The sequence below is a fragment of the Kwoniella bestiolae genome, chromosome 5 (assembly GCF_000512585.2).
Source record: "Kwoniella bestiolae CBS 10118 chromosome 5, complete sequence".
NCBI lineage: Eukaryota > Fungi > Basidiomycota > Tremellomycetes > Tremellales > Cryptococcaceae > Kwoniella > Kwoniella bestiolae.
Window position 1 is genome coordinate 702,936 of NC_089245.1, and position 16,139 is coordinate 719,074.

At 45.9% G+C, this 16,139-nt stretch overlaps 6 protein-coding genes across 6 annotated transcripts; 2 read left to right on the top strand and 4 right to left on the bottom strand.

The window, feature by feature from the left end:
- Positions 1-370: 370 nt before the first annotated feature.
- I302_106657 (uncharacterized protein) lies at positions 371-1,816 on the top strand (the record flags this gene model as incomplete). The annotated part of the gene is made up of 2 exons (XM_019192693.1): positions 371-677; positions 747-1,816. 2 exons carry the CDS (start codon positions 371-373, stop codon positions 1,814-1,816), a joined length of 1,377 nt encoding a protein of 458 aa, XP_019045690.1.
- A 347-nt stretch (positions 1,817-2,163) lies between these two features.
- On the top strand, positions 2,164-6,537 carry I302_106658 (uncharacterized protein; the record flags this gene model as incomplete). The annotated part of the gene is made up of 9 exons (XM_019192692.1): positions 2,164-3,508; positions 3,614-3,681; positions 3,853-4,632; positions 4,709-4,877; positions 4,978-5,407; positions 5,517-5,702; positions 5,819-5,924; positions 6,023-6,316; positions 6,421-6,537. 9 exons carry the CDS (start codon positions 2,164-2,166, stop codon positions 6,535-6,537), a joined length of 3,495 nt encoding a protein of 1,164 aa, XP_019045689.1.
- A 718-nt stretch (positions 6,538-7,255) lies between these two features.
- I302_106659 (uncharacterized protein) lies at positions 7,256-8,125 on the bottom strand (the record flags this gene model as incomplete). The annotated part of the gene is made up of 4 exons (XM_019192691.1): positions 7,256-7,351; positions 7,423-7,525; positions 7,673-7,821; positions 8,096-8,125. 4 exons carry the CDS (start codon positions 8,123-8,125, stop codon positions 7,256-7,258), a joined length of 378 nt encoding a protein of 125 aa, XP_019045688.1.
- Positions 8,126-9,146: 1,021 nt separating this feature from the next.
- Positions 9,147-9,775, bottom strand: I302_106660 (uncharacterized protein; the record flags this gene model as incomplete). Its single annotated transcript, XM_019192690.1, has 4 exons — positions 9,147-9,239; positions 9,326-9,428; positions 9,525-9,670; positions 9,746-9,775. 4 exons carry the CDS (start codon positions 9,773-9,775, stop codon positions 9,147-9,149), a joined length of 372 nt encoding a protein of 123 aa, XP_019045687.1.
- A 1,237-nt stretch (positions 9,776-11,012) lies between these two features.
- Positions 11,013-11,676, bottom strand: I302_106661 (uncharacterized protein; the record flags this gene model as incomplete). Its single annotated transcript, XM_019192689.1, has 4 exons — positions 11,013-11,066; positions 11,183-11,276; positions 11,428-11,582; positions 11,644-11,676. The coding sequence occupies 4 exons, from the start codon at positions 11,674-11,676 to the stop codon at positions 11,013-11,015; spliced, it is 336 nt and encodes a 111-aa protein (XP_019045686.1).
- Positions 11,677-12,781: 1,105 nt separating this feature from the next.
- I302_106662 (uncharacterized protein) lies at positions 12,782-13,883 on the bottom strand (the record flags this gene model as incomplete). The annotated part of the gene is made up of 4 exons (XM_065870313.1): positions 12,782-13,159; positions 13,247-13,334; positions 13,433-13,584; positions 13,803-13,883. The coding sequence occupies 4 exons, from the start codon at positions 13,881-13,883 to the stop codon at positions 12,782-12,784; spliced, it is 699 nt and encodes a 232-aa protein (XP_065726385.1).
- Between the last annotated feature and the right edge of the window lie 2,256 nt (positions 13,884-16,139).

The window sequence follows — 16,139 nt, forward strand, 5'->3', positions numbered from 1 at the left end:
GTTGTCTTGATTTTTCGGATATTTACCCTGAATCACTTCGGTTGATCGAGGTTAAGAAAGCGCCACAAACGCTCTTGCGCGTGAATGTTTTTACCTTGGCTAAGCGGTCATCCCCGCAATTAATGTTCGTTGCTGCTCGTGGTGCATGAGCCTGTTTGAGGCTATAAACTACCTAAACCCAACTTGCTTCGTTGTTTATTCCTTCCTTCCTTCTTACCAGCCTATCCACTTGTATATCCTTGTGTCTCTACCAGTTGTATCTGGGAACTCAACTGTGACTGATCTTGTACATTCCACTACCAACTGTATCTTCCTTTTTGACCTATTGTATCTTTGTCCTTGCTCGTCCCCATCCATCTAGTCTTGTATAATGTCTGACCACTCCCCTCACCATCATACCTCTTCCACTCCCCTCAAGGTACCCTTCTTCGCTTCGAGTGCACTGACACCGACTCATACCTGTACTAAACCTCTTCAACCGAGACTTCCTCTGGACATCTTCTTACTTATCCGCTCCGTACTCACTGCAAACTCGCAAAAAGCAACAGCCGTCAAGCTAATGCAATGCTCCAAGGCATTTTACGATCTCTTCCTACCTGTATTGCGATATGAAAAACTGGAACTACGGGCAGGGAGAATGGGGAATGGGGTGTTTGAGGGGCTGATGTTGCGTGAAAGTTAGTTGCTAGATCGAGGTTCAAGCATACCCAGTGCATAACGACTGACTGTACCTTTCTCCTTCATAGGCCACTGTTTCTCCGATGATGACGAAGATCAATCGTACCGATCACCATTCAGCACCTACCCGTTCCCCACGCCCACAACACATCAACGCAAGCTGTCGTTACTCCAGCAATGCAAACATCTCACCATATACGATCTACCTTCCGCAGTGGACATCGTATATTTCCAAAAAGCGATTGGGCCCAAAGAAGTAATTTTCCCAAATATCGAGAAGCTCGTACTAGGATGTGATCTCATCTTGGCCTTGGCGATGGAACTAGACAAAGATGGATGTGAAGAGGTACAGCAATTATCAGAATTTATCAACCCTAAAGAAATCTGCGTGTGGTTCCCTTCCTTGCACGCTGGACGGTCAAACCGATTACGAACCTCTGAACCACCTTCGAGATTGGTACACAACAGGCTAGATTATGTTCAATTCGACGAGAACAGATTCTACGAGATCATCCTTCAAACCTATCCTTCTTCTTCTTCCCTGTCGCCAAACTGTTGTGCGGATCTATTCGATAAATCCCAATCATTACGATACTTCCTCGCATCTTTTCAGCCTTCATCCCTCACTTTTCATAATGTATCGACGGAAAGTCTCATCTACCTCCCCTCCGTACGAGAGTATAGGGTGTTCTTCTCGCCGTTCGAGATGGAAGTGGAATATGCGAGATCCGAATATCCGATGTGGAAGGATTTGTTGGTTCAGTCAATGAGCCTCAAACGAGCTATAAGGATTTCGGAAGGTCTGCCGTGGAGCCTGGGAAGGGATAAGGAGGAGGAGAAGTCCGTCTATGTAGATGCCGAGATACAATATGAAGACGAGGACGATGTTTGTACGGGTATTGAGATTGAGGAGATGGGGGAGGGAGATCATGAGGAGGTTGAGGAAGGGGAACTTGGCATAGTGATTGAAGAAGGCGAAATTGGAGAGGAATCAGAAGAGAAAAATGAGGGTGGTAAGGTAGAGAGATTGGTCAAAGGTCTCATCTCCTCTCAAAAATGGTATGAACAAGCTGGGAAGTCTATAGTGTTTGCCAAGAGGGATGAAGTGGCAGAGTGTGGTTGTTGTGGGGGAAAGTAGATCTTGATTTGATTCGTTGTAGAGTTACCTCTATCTCTCAATCAACTATCGTATGCATCGTCGTGACACCTTCAGTCCCACATATGCATTGATTTGCATTCCTTCCTCTTCACATACAGTCTCCGACCAGGGGCACTCTCATTCAACATGTCATCATCAACGTTCATTCCGTCGGAGTGACCGCCACACCGCTGTACGTCATCAACCCATCATCCATCCCTGATCGTTTGATTGTGCAGTGCGAAAAAGTAAATTCACTCGCATCTACAGTACATCCTTCTCCCGTATATACCCACACTCATTCATGGGTGCTGACCAGCATCATCGCCGTCAAGCCAACAGAGACGATGCCAGCAATCCCTCAACCGACCTCATTAGCCCGAGCAAAGCACTTCCACCCCCCCAACCCAAACTACACACAAGACACCAATGCCCACAGACCATCTACCGACCCTATACCCCAACCATCCCCTCCTATCCTAGCTACCAAATCGCATCGAGAACATTACGTCCCTCGACGATTCATCGGACTCATCCCTCAGAGGACATTACGTTCTAATGAGGTAGTGGAGAAACGACGGCGGTTGGGAGAGCTGAGGAGAGAGGCTATTAGGCATTTACCTCTTATAGGTGGGAGTGGATCTACGGCCGAGGGGATTAGTTTTATTGATGCTCCATCGGATGGGGAGGAGAGGCATTTGATAAGGGATGCGGGAAGGAAGATCAGGATAAGGAGGAGGAATAGACATGGAGAAGAGGTGGAGGAACAGCTGGAATTGGATTTGGATACGCCTACAAATGGAGACGATGGTGGGCAGGGGAAGGGGAAGGGCAAAGGCAAGGATGTATGGTCTGGTGAAAGCTTTGATATTGGACGAGAGTTTCTGGGTACCGTGGTGAATGAGGAAGAAGAGGAAGAAGATGGAGAACCACCACCGACAGAACGAGATACATCACCAATTTCCAAAGACAGCAAAAACAAGGGGAAGGAAAGAGACAGGCCGGTCAGACCAGCAGTATCGACACGTACTACCCAGGACACATTCGTCACTGCCCGAACAGGTTTCACCACCACCTCTACGTCCGAAGGCGACGCATCAAGGTCCACATTAGGCCTGGAAGAAAACGAAATAGGAGGATATCAGATAACCCCTCAACCTTCCCTGGGCGACACTCAACCTGAAGATCCCGAAGAAGAAGAGAGAAAGAAATTAAGGAACTCACAATCATCCTCCATCCAACCTCTCATACCTTCCACTGCAATCACCGAAGACCCCTCAACTTTAGATACAAGTACAATCAAACCGTCCAAGGTCAAATCAAATGAAGGGCTATCAACCAAGTTGAAATCTGCATTAAGAAAACCTTCCAAAATCGATCTCAAATCCACCCAATCAGCCCAACACCCCTCAAACCCCTCGGTTAGAGTGGATACGCAGAACAAGAACAAATCAAAGAGCGTGCAATTCCCTGTGGATCCTACTCGACCACCTTCAAGCAGATTGGGCAAATTACAAGAGGAGAATCATAGTCTACCTGGAGATAGGGAGCCTGTACATCCCTTGGAAGTGCTTGAGCGATCTGGGGAGGATGCGGTGGGGACGAGTTATCAGGCTGTTCAGGATGCTTTGGAGGAAGAGGGGGAGGAGGATTGGGAGGAGATTAAAAGGCCTGGAGAGGTTGTTCTGAGAGGTAAGTCCTTTGTCCTTCTCTTCGGTGGACAGTTTATAGTAGATCGGCATGACGATGGTCAAAGTATGCAGAAGAAGATGTAGCTGATTGGAAGATCTGTTGTAGATCGAATGATAGTCAGAGTGGGATATCACAGGGAAGATAAGCTACCGGGATTTGATGAGGCTGCTCAGGTGAGTTGACTTTCTTCAATACTCACTGTCGTTCGGCGTCGAATACTGCAGCTACTGCTGGACGTTTCCTCGACACTTCTGCTCTCTGTCATCCGTTCTCACGCTGCTTTAATATAGCTACATGGTTCCAAAGGCGTGTCAGGATTGTTGACCCCTACTTCCACCCATTAGCGCCGCAACCCATGTGCCCGTCTCGAACCCCTAGAAGAATACATAGTAATCTACCGCAAAGGTCAACTAGAGCTCTACTCAAACTACATCTATCCCTTCCAAGAGAAGATTTTGGGACACAAACACCTAGCCTTCGTCATCCCCCTCTTACCGCATCGCACCAACCTGTCAATATTCAACCCCGAGGACGTGACCCTCTGCCTGACCACGTCGGTGTACAAGCTTCAGGATGACGTCTCGTACCTTATGAGAAGCAATTCCACTCGAATAGGCGATCTGAAAGATCGGGTGAAACAGTCCAAGCAGGTTCAATGGCTCAAGGGGCGTAAGAGGGGGAGTCAAGTGTTCATCTTCAAACTTGGGGAAAGGTCCAGGTCGTTGGATTGGTATTGGGAGATATGGAGGGAATTGAACGGAGAATTACCTGATAGGTTCGATATCTCCGTTCCTTCCTTGTCGACTTCCATCAGACTATTCACTTCCGACAGAGTAAATGGGAATGAGGAGGAGTATGATCCCGTTGGAGGAAGTAGACAGCTGGAGAGGTTTGAGAAAGACAGAGTGATAGAGGATTGTTGGGGGATGTTGGTGGACTCTGATTTGAATATTGAGGAATTGAAACGACAGAGCGAAAGTCAGTCGACGAAGAGGGATAAGCTGGACTTACAGCTGGTATGGAAGAATGAGAAGAATGGGAATTTGGATTGGGTAGCGTATGGAGATACGGTCCAGGGAAAGAGGAGGGGGTGGAATTTGTTATCTGGATTGGCTAGGGCTCAGGTGAGTATGATTATCGGTATGAACCTGTAGTGGTGAGAACTCAGAATTCATGTGCTGATGATATTTCTGGTGTCAGGGAGAAAATGTTGATCGCGAATTACAGCTCAGATCTGCCCGACATAGACCCAGTTTGATCAAGTTGGAAGATGGGACGGAACTTGAGGAACCCCCAGGGATAGAAGGGTATCTTACAAGACACAAGGATGGGTCGACGAAGGAACAGGTATATTTATCTTCGCATGATGGTGAGTCACTCAACACCCATAAAAACTATCTTCATACCTTTCGCCCAGCACCTATCGTTACAGCAAAATGTGCTAATGCTAATTCTCACATTCGTTCTAGGAAACATATTCGTAGGAAATATTAAAGAGGCTCGACCGCCCTTACCCCCCTCCAAAGAAAGTTCCACCCCCTCTGAACTATTTCCAGAGCTTTTCAAAGCGTTTGTAGATGATGAGCATCGACGAATGGCCTCTTTCCTGGAACGGTGTTCGGGATGTATCGATCTTCGAGATATCGTATCGATACAAGTCATACCTGATCAAGATAAACCGAAACGCTTAGCCTCCAGGTCAGGTTCGACCAGCTCCAGCTCCCAAGGTGGATCTACGGTACAACAGCAGGAGTCGGAAGCGACAGGTAGGATGTTCGAAGTTGAGGTCAACACCGGTGGGAACGTCCGGCTCGAGGCGCATACTCCTGAGATTGCCAAGGAATGGGTGGAGAGTTTGAGGGGGATGAAGAAGTACTGGCAGCGACGACATCGTGTGGAGTGAGTGTTTTGGTTTTGCTTCTAACTCATCTACCATCTCGTTTGTGGTACCCTTCCACTTGTGATAGAGGATGATCCCTTCATGCTGATATCTCGTTGATGTGTATAGCGCAAGACAACGAATGGATGCTATGACTCTCCACTCTCACGATAATCCATTCACTGGTACGGAACTGTCCAACGAATCCGACGATTTCCTCTCGGACATATGGGATTGGTGCGTTATAAAGGGTTGTAGGAGTATTACGGTGTGCGGGAGGTTGTTCATGAGGAAAGACAAGTGGGATAAGCTCAGGTATGTCATTTATTCATCTCGTTGCGTTCCCGTCTCCCCCATTATGGTCTGTTAGGGTGGCCAGCTGGAAGTTAGAGCATAAGCATGGTAGCTGATCAACAACTACCCTAATGCAGATCCAAATATATCGTGTTATCTGGCGGAACACTCATTTTATTCAAGATCAAAAAGAAGAATGCCTTCCACACGAGGAAAAAGAGATATCCCTTGTTTGGGGCTTACGTGAGTCCAGTTATCTAATCATCAACCCCTTACATCAGAATTCAAACCCAAGCTCAATGACGATTTAAGCTGATGAAAGTCTGTTATACCTTATACAGGTCTACTCAGGGATGTTAGCTCTCGACGAGCTCCCCTCGACATCCTCAGCAGACGTCTTCACCTCCGAATCTCGGGTCTACCAAGATGGTCTCCAATCTTCGGACGGAGCGGAAGATACCACCTTCTGCGTACGGTTGACCTCCCCCTCCTCGTCGAAGAAGGATAAAGGCGGATGGGGCAGGAAAGTGACTCAGCCGTGGGAAAATCATGATATAGTTGGGGATCAGAATTTCTTGCCTCCTGATCTGTCTAAAAAACCTAGTCAACTTCTGATATTCAGGGCGAGGTCTCAAGTGAGTTTTAGACTCTCCACCCCTGCCGATCCACTTCGTTCACGTTACTTATGTACAATTAGAGGGAGGATGCCTGATGCTGATTCCGATGTCGGTGTGTCTAGCTCGAGAGAGATCGTTGGGTATGGGCTATCAATGCTGAGATGGAACGACAAGTCAGATCACATGTAAAGCAGGAAGAGATATTGAGGAATTACGGGAATGTCCCTGAGAGGTGGTAGTGTATACCCCGCATGGACGATTGATAAATACCTTTGTATACTTTAGCATTGTATCCTGTCTTGTGTCATGTAGCGAAGTATGACCTGTACAGTAATGTTCGGATTGCAATTCCTCTGTGCTCATCTTCAACCGTGCGATTGCTCATGAAGGATTTCACGGACGAAGAAGAGGGTGGATATACAGACCTTACGATCTGGATGGTGTCAACTTGCTTTGAGCTGCCAGCAGCAAGTAGTTTGCAGATGTAAGTTGCAGTGATACACCCGTTTGGCAGGAACTTCGAGAAACAAGCGGACGAACATTCATCCGAGTTCTCAACCCGACAACTGATGTCTTGCCTAAAGGACAAGTGGTTGCAGCCCATCATGACACTGGCTTGGCTCAGCGACATGAGACTGATGATGAACGTTGGATGTCACTAAAAATGCGCTGCAAGGTGGTCTCTTCCCTTTGATACATATGGGTATATCTGATGGATATAGGTTAGGTTCGTAGCCTCTGCGTATGTTTTTCATTTGTTTGATGTTCAATTAGTATCAACCATCTTGCTAGCTTGAACCATGCAACCGAGTGATCTGTCATCGTCATCATAAATTCATCTCTCATCATCACTCTTCATAAAAGACTAGACTACTCGTACATTCATCCTTCCTCGAAGACAGTATCCCAATGACTATGGACTATGGAAATTTATCCTAGAGTCCCAAGTCGTATGACCTAAGCCATTTGGGGTTCCTCCTCGACGTCGCATTGGAGGTTCTCTCGTTTGACGTAGATTCGAGCGTTGTCTTGCATGTGGACTTGTTCGGGGGTCTAAGTAGAATGAAAAGTATCGTTAGTTGTGACTCTATGTCAAGTCAAGTTGATGAAGAAGAGTCACTCACTTGGTCACCTCTAAGTCTGATGACTCCTTTACCTTGGTCTTGACCACCACCGGAGAGCATACCGGATCCGGGCTCATCGTCTCGTCGTCGGTAGAGGAGGAATCTGTTTTGTATATGAGTTGTATCAGCGATATATCCTAATAGAATATTATAGAGTAGGATGATGATAGAGGTAGACGTGTATGAGTGAATGATAATGATGATGATGATGAAAATGATGATGAAGGATAAAAAGAAGAACTGAACTCACTCGAATTCTCTGAGAGGGGTCTCAGGTTCTCTTTCCTTTTGCCATTTTTGGAAGAGGACTTCGAGTTTCTCGTTCATTCGGATGGTGGACTTGAAAGGTCTGTTATCGCAGACGGGTTTGCCATGTTCGACCCTCTTGATCTCGTAGAGCTATTATGGAACCAGCATAGTCAGTATAGTGTATCATCATCAAGGTAAGAGGAGAACAAGTGAGAGTGGTACCGGAAGCTGACATCAGCTGAGGGTGTGTGAGGTAGGGACGTGAGAGAAGCTTGAGATGTATATGACTTTCATCCTAAGATGGAAGTATGTTATATGTAGGAGTATATCCGAAGATATACGTAGAGGGTAAGGAAGGAAGGTGGTAGTCTAGGATATATGAGAGGTGGTGAAGGATAAGTTAGAATGTATGATATAAACTCACAGTGACGTTGATGGTTCTGTCGGAGGACATCTTGTCAAGTTTTGTTGGTTTGGGTTGGTTGTTGGTTTGGGTGTTTAGAAGTTATTTAAATAGTTTGATTGTATTTTATTTTATTTTGTTGGTGAAGAAAGAAAAAGAAAAGAGGAAAAGATAATTTCGAAAATGAAGATGGAGGGGTTTATATACCTTTCAGATACCTCGGTCTCGGTCTACCTCTTATCTCGAGATGGGTCGAAGAGGACCAAGACGGTGGTCATTTCTTGCAAGGTACTCTTGTTATCACCACCCCAAACGTCATCACCATCAACAAAATCATACTGATCAATCACTTTAGATCCCTTACACCGAAATATCGAGGTATCATCAGCTGACATTGTGATGTTTAGTGACGTCTCACTTGTCCAAAGGAGGGTGAATGATTGATAGTAGAAGGGTAAGGAAGGTGAAAGACGAGAGGAAGATGAGAGAGATTAACGAAGCGATAGGTATGTCAAAGGATGTTTCAGTTTTCTTCTTGAGATGAACTTAAACAAACCCCAGTTTCACTGTTATACGTCCGTGCCTGCTGATCATGCTGTTTAGTTGTATGTTATTCTATTTCACCATTTCGATATGTTGTACATTCGCTTGAACCCTGAATTATCATCCTTTGGTTGGATTTGTTGTCAATGACTAGACGGGCGCGCACGGACCATTGGAGAAGTGAGAGTGGATTATGTGAAGGTGGTACGATAAAATGAGAACGAATGAGATGCAAGGTATGACGTATTCGATCCTTGCATTCGGAGCTAAAGAAGAAGACTGATCGGTTGGACTATGGACGTGAAGTGATCGGTTTCCGAAGACGTATCGGTCGTTGAAGATGAGACAAGGGTGAAATGGTATAAACACGATATCATCTTGCGATACCCGGAGAGGTGCGTTAGCTTTAGACATCAGTAGCTCGCCAGGTATATGTGATCTTTTGCGATCTTACTGATCTCTCGAGAAGAAAAATCCTAGCTCACGATGAACTCCCTATATCCTCTTAATCCGATCTCGATTCCCCTTTCTACGTTTTGGGATCTCTGAAATAATCCACCTTGATCGTCTTGCGCTTATAATACACCTTGGTACCGTCTGTCCAATGTAGAGATTTGGGATTCTACCCATGTATAACCATTTCCATCAGCCGTCTGTCCACTGTGACATGTGGCGGCGATGTGAGATGGATAGATTCAGAATGCTCACCTGATCCTCATGCAGAGTCGCAGGTACTCTAACACCCCCAGATGCTTCGCCATCTTCCGCCATTGAGTCCGGTACGGGCTCGCCGAAAGGGAATTCTAGCCATCTAAACACAATCAATATAGCATATCAGCTCTTGAGTCAAATCGCAGATTGGATGGTCGGAAAGGGTCAGCCACGATACCAGACAAGACTCGCTTACTCCAGCTCCTCGAACGGTATATCCACCTCTTTCCCCTTGTGTATTCTCCTAAATACTTCTCCCAACTTCTCTTGATTACCTATCCTGATTGGAAAAGGCGAACCGATAATCATCCCTCCATCTCGGCCTGTAGTAATCTCATATACCTAAAAATATCGAGTGTATCGTATCAGCATATTGCCCTTGCGCTGATACAGTAAAAGGAGAGAAGGATGACGAACAATAATCTCGATATCTTCCGATCCCGACATCTCGTTAAATGTGATTAATCACCGTATGTTATCTTCTCTCGTCAATGTACAACTGGGCAGTAGTTATAAATGGCGCATGAATATGTCGAGAATTGAATGTTGTAGATGTGGGGGTTATCGGACGAAGGAATGCCATGTATCGTCATCAAATTAGGTCCGTGACATGACTACTCTCAGTCAAATGACGAATACATATAACATGTTAAACCTTCTCTCAGCGAGGGAGTGCCACTACAATGCATCACGTTACCTCTCCTCTACTCAAAATAAGGTTTTCACTTAATTGCACTACATACTACTACTGTAATACCCCGAGGAATGTGTACGTAAGGTATGCTTACTAATCAAATGAGGCGAAATCCTCGATTCAATTCACATTCCTCTTGCTTCCTATAAGTTACGTACGTGCAGTTGTAAAGAGGGGATTTGAAAATTACATTACACCCGAATCAAAGAGACAGTGAATCAGGGAACTGAAATAAAGGAATGTCAAGCTTAATAGTAACTCTATTCAGACTGACCTTTTCATTCACTTGTCATCATGCTGATGTCAAAATTCAACATTCGGCTCAAGTCGCATTCTGGTTGGTGGAAATAAGATAATCCCGTTTGACTCACTGTCGATGCTCAGATTGGATCGAGTTGTGGCTGGATCGGCACAGACTGCGCTGTATGAGTAAGAGTTGATGACTGGATGGGATACTGGATGCACAGGATAGATGAGAAAAAATGCTGCATGTTGATTATGGGGATCTCATCGCATCGAGATATAAGGACTATGGGAAATATCACTGCTATAGTTTTATTCCTCTCGTCAGATCTGCCCAAAAACCGTTCTATCGCTGGCGCGATGAGGTGATTCAACGTCTTCATTCACACCGCTCAATTATAGGTAGATGATTAATTGATGAGAGACCAAAGACAGGTTGAGTTTGTTGATGACCAAGCTGGTATGAACGTTGGGATAGATTGCTATGAACAAGGTGAGTATCGTCTTAGTCTGTTCATGTATATTGGTATTTAGCTCTGACTGGGTTGAAGCAATACAACTTCACAGTATCTTTCAAAGAATGTATACATGTCTCATTCGCCACGTATGACTATAGTACAAATCATCCAATAACACGGAACTCGACCAACCACTGACCACCTACTTCCCGATTGGAGAAGAGGCTATAAACCATCTCAAGACCTAAGCATCAGCCTTGGTCTCCTCTTCGGCGTAGTGGTGATGGTGCTACTTCTTGACCCAGAGAGGGACGGTGTTAGAGAGACCGAGGGACTTGGGGGACTAAGATGAGCATGGAGTAAGCTTGTTTAACGGTAAACATCTAAAGGGCTAGGTGGTTGTAGATGAGAGACGAGGATATGATGTCAATGCTGTGAAGATGAAAGAGGAAAACTCACATCCTCAGGCTTGACGATGATGGGGTTGTTGACTGGACCAGGACCGAATCCATCTGGGATAGGGTGGGGACTACCGAGAGGGTAGAAGATGAACCTGGTCGAATGGGAGTATACAAGATACCGTCAGCTCCAGCTTTCCTTTAGTCCTAGCTCCGTCCAACTCCAAGTGGAAAAGTAGTGACGAGGAATGCATAGTCGGGAAAAGGAATGGAAGGACACAAGGATGGAAGGAAGAAAACACTCACTCAAAACACTCAAGCGGCTCCTTCTTCTCATTCTCATCATGCCATCTCTTAAAGATCACCCCGAACTCTTGATCCCACGCCATGACGGTCGAGTAGATGTGCGGTTTATTGTGCCCTCCACCAAGGATGTTGAGCTCGTTGGGGTGTTCGTGGATCTGCGAGAAGATGATGTCAGCTCAACGGGTGGCGAATGTCCTTCTCAGTGGTCAAATTCACTTCGATTTGGACTTCGAGGTGGATTTCGCCCATTGTGATTGTGTTGGATATCTATTGCTGAGGAGGTATGAAGGTATGTTGAGTATATGTCTGGTAGGAGACATAAAGAGGTGATGAAGAAAAAGAGCAGGAAAGGGAGAAGAGAATACAGTACGTTCTTCCTTTTATATCCATAAATCAGATTGGTAGTGTAACAAATACATGTGACTACAGTAGATTCACAGGATGTGATCGACTCAACCATACCCGTACACATCCCACTCACACGCGTCATCTACACTAATCCGTTCATCAGTACAGTGAATCAAATCAGTACCATGCGATGCAGGATAACCGGAAGCCACACCGCATGACCGTACAGCAGTGGTACAATATCAGTCAATCCAAAGGATGTTCCCTGTGCAGTGTACAGTACATACCATCAACCGGATTCCCGAAGGCGATCACAACGTGTATTGTACTGTAGTACGACGACGCTCAGCAGACGACAAGTGATGGGCAGAATCATGGTGAAGATGCAGTGTTATTTATACCTTGACCAATCCAACCAATCACCAAGCCTTGTCATCCAATCCAGAATGTTCAACTTGACGTCTGCTGGAATTAGGGGTACGAGATATATCATACGTCCAGAAGGACACCAGTGACTCAGTCTTGTCTCAACTGCCTCAACTTCTATCCGTCACCGGGTGTGGGACACTGCGGAAACGGAATAGCAAGGTTTACAAGGTACAGTATCGCTTCACCCAAAAGAAAGTCAAAGATCTACTCCAGAGCCGGCAACGTCACCCGATGATTTCGAGCATTGAATCATTCGCGTATACACAGGTAAGATGAATGTATACACATGTGTTAATTGCAAGATACTTACAGACCCGAGAGAGAATGAGGAACCAAATTACCCAAGAATGTATCGATTATTGCGTTGTATATACACTTCACACCTTGTGATCCTTGTTCCATAAGATGAATATAATTCACAAAATATAGCACATGCAAATAGAGCTCATAAATCTCAATCCTCTTCCCATCGATTGGCCTTTTCCCCTGCTTCGTTTGTTCGCGCTGATTCCTTCTGACGACGGAGTAGTCTCCACACGTAACTCAATCTCCATCCCGTTCGCCTTACATCATTCCTTTACCCATCCCTCATTCTGTGGGCATCACGATCCCTCTCCGACCTCGAATACTCATCCCTCTCCCCATCCCCGCTTCTGTACCCATCTCCTTCCCTCTCCATCGACCTGTGGTTCTCCCGATAACCATCTATCATTGTGCTCGAGGGCCCATCCCTATCCCTATACACATCACTATGCCTATCCCTATCCCTGACCGTCGTCGAGCTCGAGCCAGACACACCAAGGGATATAGGCTTGAACATCTGTTCTTGAGCATGGCGAGGTAATCCCTGGCGAGCAGCTATAGGTGATTGAGGTTCTATAATCGGTCTGGGGAGGATAACCAAGTTTCGGGCGAATATGATGGTCCCGTTCTGGAGGTTGACGGTGTAAGGGGTCTTGCGATTCACCAAAAACGAGTTCAAGTCAGCATGAGCGTGGTTCAAATGTTGTGGTTGACTGATATCCCTCTAGAAGGCACTCACATGATCACCACTGAGTTGCTGCGGTTCGTTCTGACCTTCTGGCGGTTTCTGAAATGGCGTGGGATGATTGAATGGGTATCTTGCGTAGCTATGCACAATTCCATTCCATCAATTCATCAACAACCATATCCCTCTCGCAGGGTGGATGCCTATTCCATGGTAAGGGACAAAGAAAGTTGAACTCACAACCATGCTGAGAACGGTACTTCTTTCTTCCTTTCGTTCTCCCACGTGTTGAACAGCAATGCTAATGGCAGATGCAACTCCAACATATATGGTCCCTGGGAAGGTGACAGTGTCGCCTGACCATCCGCGTTGAAGCTATTTATCTCTCGTATCTGCAGGAGAGGAGGAGTACGAAAAAAGGGGAGTTACGTACAGCGGGCGGGATGGGACGGGTTGGGGTAAAAGGCATGTGGTCAACCAAGAGTCAGCGTCTAAAGCTCACATTGGGCGGCTCGGTCTGTCCGCGGTGTTGAAGACCTTCTAGAGAAGATATGGAGGATGGAGTGAATGGGGCCAAACCAATGCAAGAGAAAGGGTACTTCAAGCTCACCCAAACTAGTACTTTCTCTTTCGATTCCACCCTCTCGTACTTGCTCTTCCTCTTCTTGAGAGGTATATTGTGATCTTCCATCTTGGCCTGATGACTCGACCAAGTTTTTAGTCGTAGTCCAGCCTCACAAGACGATGTAGGGACGGGGCGTAGTCTCGTTGATTTTTAGATAGTTGGATATGAAATGAGATGACAGCGCCACTATCCTCCAATCAAGCTGTCCCTATCTGTATGGAATAGAGGAAATTGACCAGAACGGTGGGAAGAGTGTTGTATGCACTTGATCGGTGTGTAGGTAGGTATGACGAATGACTGATGAACCTCGGTTGATGAGTTCATTGAGGACCTCCTATCTCCGTTGAAGTCTACGTACCGTATGCTGTATATGACGAGTAGCGCAGAGGGAAGAGGTAGATATGGTATGCTATGATATGTCTACTTCCTCACTCTGCGAGACTAGCCCTCTTCTCAAGCATTGAATCTAAGAGGGCATATAAAAGACATCTATCTTCCGCAGAGTGAGAGCCTTCCACCTGGTGTCTTGAGGGTACCGAGGAGCAGCGGTAAAGCCAATTATATGGTTGAGGTCTCGCGTAGTATGTGCGAATGATGCAGCGAGTTGCCATCCATCTATCGAGAGTCCAGGTGCTGAGCGAGTTGGTTGTCGAGTAGATGGATAACGATAGCAAGGTCTATCCCTCGAGTATCAAGCGGAAGGAAAGGGAAGGGAGAGGGAAAGATTATGTACGGTATGTTATGTCTATATAAGACTAATGCAGGGAAGAAAAACAGAGAGAAAAACTTTCTTTCTGCAAAGGGGTCTAAGCGTTTGTGTATTGACGTTGACTGTATACTAGAATAGGATTGATAAGTGATTCATCATTTCATCAGTCCATCATCATCATTATCAACAACCAACTCACTACTTGTGTAAATCCATCAAATCCAACTCGTGTTTTTGACGCTACTGTACGATATGCTGCAGTTACAGTGAGTAGTTATACCGTATCGCCACATTCCTCCAGCGTTCACATTTCAGGCCATTACGTTACTTGTACTGTATTCTATACACATCCCTCGCTCGTCGACCCTGAGGCAGATATGCCTTGAAAATGGTAAAAAAGCTTATATGACTAAAAGTGATTACGAGCGGGGAAGTGCGTGCAGCGACACGCCCAATCGAGGTTTTACAGTAGTTTAGTGAGTGGTGCGCACGGGTAGTCGATGTGGTTGTGTGTTGATTGATGGATATAGGTAGAGAGTGGGGATCGATGGCAGAATCAACAGCAAGTGAGAATCATTGACTGGGCAAATGATGTATAGTTGGAATCTAACGAAATGGTGTAAAAGTACAAGAGTCCACATCGTGACTTGTTGAACTTCGATCTCCCGTGTTTGATATATGTAATACGTACTATCCTATTGGTGTGACAAATCTGATTCAGAGACTGAGGAATGAAGCAGTCTGCTTTTCTATTTGACTCTGATAGAAGAGCAGTTGACGAAAAGAAGTATGACATGTCTCAGACTTTGGGAAAAAAGAGATTAGATACTCCCGTGATGACTCATCAAGAACAGCTTCGGCATCTATTCTTGACCGCCTGAGGAAGAGGATGTCCAAAAAAATTGTTCTTGTTCTTTCCTAATCAAGGGACTGCTGAGTCTGCGCTCTCGAATGGATGATGACGATAGATACACGTGAAGCTTTCGGTGCGACAAGAATCAAGCAGCCCTGACGCCTTGGATCTGTGACGATGTACCTGCTTCTGAGCGTTAGAAGTCTTTTCGTCGATCTCATAGAAATGCATCTCACATCGCTCATGACTATATCTGTTGCGCCCACAACTGATGAGTGGGAGTTTCCGAACCGACAAAACCGAAGTACTCCACTATTGTACGCCGGAAATGTAAGGAGGGAAGAGAGGGTCGGTCTATTGATTGGTGCAAACAGCTCCCAGGCATGTATTCATGGGTTACATGCACGGATAAACTTGGAGAAAAGACGCGGACATGTTGACTTGGACCTTCAGCGTATGTCGGGGGCTCAAGGAAGAGAAGGCATGAACGTTATTATCTTGCCAGCTATCTAAATATCGCATTCATGGTAGGCATACAGATAGGATGTGTGTCTCAAGTGGAGCGAAACGAGGAAGTGCGATTGACAGTAATACAAGCCTGTGGAAGGGTTCCTGGGCATGTCCCTGCTGTATGTGTCGTCATGGGCAGGCAGACAGAGAAGATTTGAACATTTGAACGACATCTCTCATCTGCTTGATAAACACAGCGTGGTCGTATCCGTAACCATTTGTCTGACTTGACTCAAACGAGAGTGGGGGT